General features: G+C 34.7%; 1 protein-coding gene across 1 annotated transcript; it reads right to left on the minus strand.

The window, feature by feature from the left end:
• Positions 1-1,254: 1,254 nt before the first annotated feature.
• LOC132170859 (coatomer subunit delta-like) lies at positions 1,255-8,667 on the minus strand. Its single transcript, XM_059581987.1, has 13 exons — positions 8,528-8,667; positions 7,939-8,018; positions 6,685-6,724; positions 5,973-6,196; positions 4,506-4,748; positions 4,230-4,407; positions 3,579-3,880; positions 2,641-2,839; positions 2,399-2,552; positions 2,071-2,133; positions 1,863-1,959; positions 1,678-1,770; positions 1,255-1,541 (listed from the first exon to the last, which is right to left on the minus strand). Exons 2-12 carry the CDS (start codon positions 7,939-7,941, stop codon positions 1,681-1,683), a joined length of 1,593 nt encoding a protein of 530 aa, XP_059437970.1. The 5' UTR covers positions 7,942-8,018; positions 8,528-8,667; the 3' UTR covers positions 1,255-1,541; positions 1,678-1,680.
• Between the last annotated feature and the right edge of the window lie 316 nt (positions 8,668-8,983).

The raw sequence follows: 8,983 nt of genomic DNA on the forward strand, positions 1-8,983 counted from the left end.
ATTTGTTTTGAGGAATGACAATTTTGTGTTAAATAAATTAAACTCATATTTTGAAAATTCTTTTCAAATAAAAACTGTGATCTGCTTCCTAAAAGTGCAACCCAACCTAACTACAAGGTGCATCTTGGCTTAGTACTTGTTTGATAAAAAAATTAAAAACGCTTTTAAGGATTCAAAAGCTTAAAAATGACCAAAAAACAATTTTGACAAAAACTTAAAAATGAAGTTTTTTCCAAAAAGCTTTTTTTTGACTTAAAAGCTATATTTCTCAAACGCAATCACAAACAGGCTCTTAGTCTCGATAATCTCCCCAAATAGATTGGTCTTAGTTAACCAATTATGACCATTCTTTGTAAGCTTAAGTCTTCGTGACATAGAAAGGGGCTTGTAACCTGGCGCGTATGGCTTGTATTCCTCCGGCCAATCGCGGATAACTATCTCGCACCTACATCGATTGCGCGTCTACATTGTATATTAGTATTTTTATCTTGTGAATATAAAAAAATATTTGTTATTTTCCGTGCAAGCGCCAAACGCCAAAAAATGTTTCCATCGTAAAATATTTTCCTGTAAAATGACTTCCCTAAAAATATTTTAAGACAAAAAATATTTTACACCGAAACAAATGGATCCTTAATGTTGGTACCAATATTTGATTTTAAATTTACAATAGGTGAGCAATGGCAGAATTGGAATATCATAAACGCTAGAGCTTTCTACCAATAAAATTCAACCAAGAGCTATTCCATTTTGTGCTGCATCGTTTTTTGTCTTACAACTTTAGGGTTCTAAATATTTAATAGTAATATATATTAATTTATACAAGTTACCCATGAGTTAAGTTGAGTTAACCCAAAATTGACTCATTTATTTATCAGGTCTAATCAAGTTGACCCAATTTGATCCGAATTATATTTTACTAAGTTTGTGTCAAAAAGTGTCAACCTTACTATACTTCCCTCATATACTGCATGAGAACCATTCAATTGTTAAAGAAAAAAAAACTAAACAAGAAAAAAATAATAAAAAGAAAAATACTGAAATATACATTGAAAACACACTTGCTTTGGGCAGAATGTCCAACAACAAAATGATTACACTTCTAATGGGGAAGAATATTGGATTTCACATTGGACACCGAACTAGACATTGAAAACAACTTGCCATTTCACTTAACCCTTGTGCATAATTTATTGTTACATAGTTGTATTCTTTTATTCTTGGATAACTCGTATTTATACTTGAGAAATAGCATTTTCCATAGATCTCCAGAATTGGTTCTCTTTCCATTTCTTTTTTCCCCTCTAATTAGTAAACATACATAATGTGTATACTACAATAAACAAAACGAATCTTTTTGGATTTTAAGTAGGTTCAATTGTACTGGCAAAATGAGAAAAATCACAAGTAAAATCCAGGCTCTACAGAGATCCTGAGGCTGTCTGTAACCACAACAGAAATGCGATTGCTGGAATCCAATGACAAGCAGAAATATGGGTTGCCAAGTGAGGGGCAAATGCAGTTATTGCAACAAGTATCTCCTACATATAAGGTTCATACAAGTGGATATACTTATCAAAAAAAAAAAAAGGTTCATACAAGTGGATATAATAAGTCCATCGATCTCACTTCATATAGAGTAGAAAAGGTAAAACAACAAAATTTTAATCCACTCACCAATCACACCACTTGGTAATTCTCTGTGATTAACTGTGTTCTCTGGGCATGCTTTGGCGGGGCTCCGCCCTTCAGAGGTATCACATTTATAACCTGCAAATGAAGTAGAAACCAAAAAAGTATCTCTCACAGCATTAGAAAAATAGCCTGTTACAATTGTCAAACATGAAGGAAGAAGAGTAAACCTTTAGATCACTGAATGTGTTAGTGGCTGAGAACTGTACAGAAATCGGGAAGAATATAGATGAATCTGTTGGAGGAACAACAAACTCCATGGATCCACTGCCAAGGATTCAATAGTGAAACACAAGAAATTTGTAAGCACTGGTATTAAAAATGAAAATGTAGCACTGCAAGTTTTGAAGACCAAATAGTCCAAGGTTTACAACAAACCTTCGGTTTGAGTTATCAATAAGAAGAATGGACCACTCCAACACAGAATTCCTCGAGTCATACCTGCAAGTCAAAAGCGGTGCAAAAGGTAATAACAATAACAGACAAAAAGTAAACGTTTAAACCACGTTTACTTTTTAAACAATATGCTAATTCAAATCTTGTCTCAAATCGTGTAATTGTAACTTTTATCGACGCCTATACCCCAAGGCGTTGAAAACCTTGAATCAAATACTTCATAATGTAGCCAGTTATGGCATTCCTATATAGTCATTGATAAAGTAGATATTAAAATAAAAGAAGACGACATAAAAATTGAATCTCGCACCTCCATTCTCCATCAATCTGCCTAACACTTGGTGCCTCTCGAAGAGCTGGAAGAGGTACTGAGATCACAATGTTCCGTAGATCAAACATTGATGAAGCTTCATATTCAATGCTGACGTAAGTTTCATTTCCAGAAACAGAGGGCCAGCAGTTGACTGAAACATAAATTAATTCATGTAAAAGTTTCTTATCAATTGTATACAAGGAAGATGAAAGATGGCAAGTGTTAATATTTTAACCCACTTGTCAATGGCACCACTGACTCATCTGTACTTTGCATTCTCCACTTCAACAGACCAACACCTGTTGCATCACCACCCTGACTGGTGGGAAAAGGCCTATTTGGGTCCTTAAGGCCTAGAATATTCTCGTTGGAAAATAACTCTTTGTTCATATTAGGGTGCGTCTTGAAAAGGATACCCGGATTCCCACCAGTTTCAATCTGAAAATTAAGTCACGATTTATCACAATTGCAGTGAAGCAAAGTACAAAAACTGTCGTCGCATGAGCAGCCAGAAATATACGTTAAGCGGAGACAAAATTTCAAAATAAACATAAGAAAAAAAAATGCAACTAGAGAATCGATTCAACTAGGATTATAAAATTATTGAAAAAAACGTGGCGATACTGCTCACATCACTGGAGCCGTACTGTTCATAATACTGTACCACAACACTTTGGCAGCTTTTGTTTCAGGGTTTTTATTTTGATCTCTTTTTTGAGTCCTTTTATTTAGACTATTTTAATAGGCTGAGATTTTATTATTTTCAAGGGTTTAGGATATAATTTAAGTAGGGTTCCTTTATATCAAAGTGAGTTTAAAGGTTGTAATTGATTATCATTCAGATTTCATATAAATTTTCAGCAAAGTTATTTTCATCCTTTTCCCTGGCTGCCTAGCTCAGAAAACTAAGAAGACCAGCCATTTAGTAGTGATTTTGACCTATATTAGTTTATCTTCAATCTTTGTTAGAGTATTAATTAGATAATTAAATTCATCATTTCTTATAAGCATTAAGTTTTTTGGACAACTGGTGACTTAATATGGTATCAAAACAGAGATTCTGAGTTCGAACTTTGACTTTACCGTTTATCTCCTATTTCAATTAAATATTTCATATGTTAGGTCTCACTTGTTGACTAACTATACACAAGCTTGCAGAGAGAGAGAGAGAGAGTACCTGAACTTGGATATGCCCATCTTCTTCATTAAGAATTTGAAGTGACAATGTTCCTTGAACATCAAAGTTACTAACTCCACCATCTCGTTTCAGTGTCACATTGAGTTTCTCCTCAACAGTCAAAGTGATGGGATCAGTTAGTGGTGGAGCAGCTGATCTGGACTGGCCTGTTTTTGGCTGCACGTCCTCGAGAATTACTTCCCCTTCTGCCTTCAAGGATTCTATGAACTGGTTTGTCTTTTGAGATTTACCAAGCTGCATGCCAAGACCTTTTGGAGCAGTGGCAGATGAAGGTGGACGACCTAAGGATGAGGCATACAGTATCATAAGGGTTTCGAGTGGTAAACATATATCCAGTATGAAAAAATAATTTTAGAGAAGAGAAACCTGTGTTCTGCAAAGAGGCAACCAGTGTAAACCTTAAACACAATGCATTGCAATGTATTTAAAAGAGATTCTGACATCTGTGTCTAGAAGTTGACAACACATATCTCACATGTTTATGTATAATGTACAGGAGCTAATTATTAAAATGTATAAACAGAAGATTCTCATGAATCTAAAGCATGTGCCAAATATCAACATTATCCACAACTCATCAAGAATGAAAGTGCCCATGAAGAACATTCATCTGGACAAACAGGCACAAACCTTTGGACTTGGTAGAAAAGGATTCAATATCAGTGCTCAATCCAAAGCCCGAACCACTTCCAAAGCCACCTCCGCCACCACTAGATATGCTCATATCACCAAAGCTACTCTCAATTCTTCCAGAGCCCATTGATTGTAAAGAAATAAACCCTCCTTTATCCCCTCTGCCCCTTTCAATCTGCAGAATATGTAACAAGAAATTTTATAAGGGATGGCTGATGACAGGGAAAATAGGCAGAAAATACATACAGACCATTGCAGGTCCTTTAATGATACCTTGCTTTTGTCAATCTCACTAGCTTTGCGCTTCATAATATCCTTGGTTTCATTGATCTTGCTCTGCAGTACCAGCTTGTGCAATTTCTCTTCATGACTCTCCATCTCACAATACTGCTTAACCTGTGCAACAGTTACATTTTCCTTGTGCCCAAGAGAGATGACTTCATCAAAAGCAAAAATCAGCTCAAAAGCTGTCTTGCAAATTCCCTCTTCATCTAGAGAATAGGCATATTCAGGTACCTAGAAATATTTAAGGAACAAACTCGATGCCTCTATTTGACATGTTCAACATGTATATTTTTTAAGCACATCTTTGACGTAAATATCATAAAAAACCTCACATGCCTCAGAAACTTCTGAAATCGTAAAAATGGGAAATGATGAAGAATACAAGAGGCTCAAGAAAAAAGAGCTTCAGAGAGCAAATAAATCTAAGAATGATGGTCGGCAGGCCCACTTAATGGTCTAGTCTAGCTGATTTTTTTTTTTTTTTTTTTATAAGCAATGAATTCATATCAAAGAGTGCAGAGGGGCGCAACCCTAGTACACAGGAAGTATATAAGAGAAAGAGCCAGTCACCAAATATTCACCTAAGGTAATCCCAAAATCAGTTATAAACCTTTAGTCATGTTGTTTACCTATTAGAGCCTTAAATCATAGTTTTCCCTACACTTAGCTCACCATATTAGCAGACTTAGTCAGCTTATGAATCTGTCCTAGGCCATCCATGAGGTTTATTTTAAGTAAGACAAGTTGTTTCATTGGATCCTTATTTCTGGCCTTTAGTAATCAAAACTAGTCAATCTGCCTAGATCCTGTCTCTAAGTTGGTGGGGGGGGGGGGGTTGTAAGAATAAAAAGTGTCAAACGACTATACAAAGTCTATGTAGTCTATCAGCTTAAGAGAGCTATTCAGAGAATTTTCAGCAGCTTTAAAGCTCTTTCAAGAGGGTGTGATTAATTCCTTTCCAGCATGATTGCTAGGCACAATTGATCAGGCTTTCATTTCTTTCTTTTTCTTTTTGTCTCTTTCTCTAATCTAAATTCAAATAACCAGACCTTAAATTGTTCAATTAAACCTACAAAAAGTAGAGAAGAAAACCAGTAATTTTATTCCAAGCCCATCTCTTCTACCAAGCCCTAACAACTAGTAAACCTTTCTGTATAAAACAAATCCCTTGGCAAATAATTATGAAAATGAAGGTTCCTAAACTGAAAAAGAAACAAGAAAAACAAAACAAAACAAAATCTAGTACGCACTAAGAAAGCTTCAGGAGATAAAAAGGCGATAAGGCATAAGCAAATGAAGCACAAAAAGATCAAAAAAGTGGGATCCAGATCCACACAAGTAATATTTAAGTTATAGCATATATCCTAAATATCCAAACTTAGTCAATCCAAGAAATCAAGGCAAACTTAATTTCCGGCCATGAAATAGAACAATTGATCACCAAGAAAAGGATACAAGCTTAGAGAGCAGCCTCAAAGTCTCCAAATCTTCAAGGATGTTGCTTTGTTTGTTCGTCACAAGTAGCAAGTACAGAGCTTCAATTGGCTGGTAAACATAGCGCACATTCTCTGTCTCAACATATGTGTGTTGCTTCCCAGTTCCTACCAACTTGGGAAAAGCTGCAAGAAGACCTTCAATTCTTATACGAGTCATATCCACAAACTGCCTCGAAACAAGCACTGCAACCCAAAAAAAAAAAAAATACAAAATGTCAACGGGAACAACTCAAAGATGTCATTGTACACCATATAGTGACTAACAAATGAAAAAGTAAAACAGAGCAAGGTAATCAATGACAGATCCTGCTCTAAAAATAACACATCTAAGAAAAGTGAACATCAGCAAAGAATTAATGTAGCATTCGAACTCACATTTATGGAATTTGAACATAGAGATGTCAGTCCATACTATTGTTGAATAGAATCATGATAAAAAAGAATTGCATGATTTTGAATTCAAATGACAACATAGGAAACATGCAATTTTCCAAGCCTCAAAATATTTCTCAAAAATAAAAAATAAAAAATAGCAATAATAAATCGTGAGATACATCATAACAAAACTACCCATCAAGATGGATGGTTATTGAGATCAACAAGAAGGAAATTAAAGATTTTTCGATAACTCAACTAAAGGAAAAACTGCAACTGCCAAGCAAAGAACTCACCTTTACCAGACTTGCTTACAATAGAAGCGCCAAGAACAACCTATATCACAAATAAATGTAGTTAAGAAACAATTTTGTTCGAATGTATACTACAAATAAAGGAACAGCAAAAATAAGTAGTATGTGCCAAAAATGAATTAAACCAGCAACCAAACTTAGTTGAATCTTGAACAAAAAGATTAGAGAATGCTTAAAGGAGACCAACTATAGAGAACCATAGTACAAAGCTTTAGACTCTCCTCTCCATATTGGTACATACGCATAGAGTGAGTTCAAAATGTTAGAACTATAGTAAATTGGTTTCAGATTCTTATATATGTAGATGTCTGGGGTAGATAAGAAGAGCACCTTCATGCATATGTGCACAGTAGTCATAATTGACTATCACAAAGTTATATAATTTTACACGTTTTATTTCGGGAGCTTCTCTATAGTTCATATAGGGGCCTAGAAGTAGCACACCTAAACAAACTACTTAAGGTAATATGGGGCAGTGTGATACCTTTTCAAAGTGTAGCAGTGTGGAAGATGATCTCATAATGCTAAATGTAGTGTATCTAGAGAAAAAGAAATGATCGTAGTTTTGAAGATTGTGAGAGAATGGCGATGGAACTAAAGGCATTCTTCATAAAAACCCTTCACTGCTGAACAATTTGCCAAATGATTGTCTTCATATTTCTCTTGCATACTTTCTATTTACTTTGTTGCACTCTTTCGCTTTTAATGAATTTCAATCACTAATAAAAAATAAAAAATAAAAAATTCAAGTATCCTTGTCAATTTATCTAAAAAAAATCATCTTTTTTTTTTTTTTTTTTTTTTTCGGATACACAGATCACATAATCTCCTATAGTTTTAAGTTTTAACAACCCACCAATCATAATAAGGATCATGCATTATTTTATGGCAACACATACATTTATTGACATTACAATTCTGAGGGTGACATTATAGTGGAATGCAATATTATGCAATAATAAATGCCAACCATTCAAGAAAATAAGCTACTAGGGATGCAACTCCATATGCAATGCAATATGTTGCAAAAAGAGAAGTCATTCCAATTGCTGAATTATGGTATGACATTAATTCCAATTGAGAAAAGCACTTAAAAAAGAAAAAAATAAAATAAAATAAAATACATTCTACTCATTCCAGTTGCTGAATTATGGCGTGATATTAATTCCAAACCCTGTAACTCAATTGAGACCAGCACTCAAAAAATGAAAAAAGTATATTAGTAAGAACCCTTACCATCTTGACTTATTCAGAAATGAGAACCTACAAAGACCAGCTGAAAAGGCAGCAAAGGAAACAGTATTTGTATGGAGCACCTAAAAGAATGAAATATGTTGTTAACCACATAAACATTACAGTAAAAAGCACAAACCAATTGTTGTACAAAGAATAGTAAATAGCATCATCATCACTACATATGAAATGGAAATGGAAATGGTTGCATGGAACCGGATCTTTCTGATTCGAAGTCCACAATCTAATGATTTATACGAAATCGGAAATTCCAAATCAGATCAAATGCATACAGCAACTAGTCACAACCTTCACAAAAATCCAAATGAAGTAATAATACAATAACACCGGATCTTCGCATAGAAGATGGTCGTAAGCTCTGATTTCGGGAAAGCCACTACTGGGAGCAGAATTGAACCCAAAAAAAAAATTACAGATTTAGAAAATTTTGAGAAAATGGCTTAAACCATCACTAACAAGCCACAGACTCGAACGAAATTGAAATCCATCATGGAAAACAAAACTTATATATCAAATTGACAAAAGAAGAAAAGAAAAAGCAATAGATCGCATAAAAATGTTTGAGAGAGACCTGTTGGCACGAAGGCAAACGATGACACCGGAACTGTGAATCTACGACAACGTTTTGTCGTAGATTTTGGAGAGAAAGTGAAATGCCGCTGGAGAGAAAGTGAAAGGCTTAAGAGTTAAGGCTCTACGTTTGTTTTCGGATCCGGCTCATCTTCTGCGGTAAAAATGATTCAACTCAAATATTTGTAACCCATACGATACGACGTCGTGGTGCCTAGCAACAAGTTGAGGCAATTGAATTTGGGATCTGCTTAGGTGTTATTAAAATAACAGCATGTATGTTGTGTGGGAGAGGCAATTGAATCCGCTTATGTGCTGTTATTAAAATAATAGCATGTATGTTGTGTGAGAGAGAGAGAGAATTGACCTAAAGAATGGGGAAAAAAAAAATTAAACCGGTTTAATGGGGAACTGGATGATAAAATAAACCGGTACGGTTACTTTAATTTTTTTTTTT

Source organism: Corylus avellana, chromosome ca2 (assembly GCF_901000735.1).
Source record: "Corylus avellana chromosome ca2, CavTom2PMs-1.0".
NCBI classification, from domain to species: domain Eukaryota; kingdom Viridiplantae; phylum Streptophyta; class Magnoliopsida; order Fagales; family Betulaceae; genus Corylus; species Corylus avellana.

What these genes read in the sequence shown, in the direction of transcription:
- LOC132170859 (XM_059581987.1), bottom strand. An exon ending in TGAGGCTGCTCTCTAAGCTT is followed by an intron (nt 4,749 to 5,972) that starts GTATCCTTTTCT and finishes AAATATTTCTAG; the next exon opens with GTACCTGAATATGCCTATTC. An exon ending in GTCAGTGGTGCCATTGACAA is followed by an intron (nt 2,553 to 2,640) that starts GTGGGTTAAAAT and finishes TTTATGTTTCAG; the next exon opens with TCAACTGCTGGCCCTCTGTT.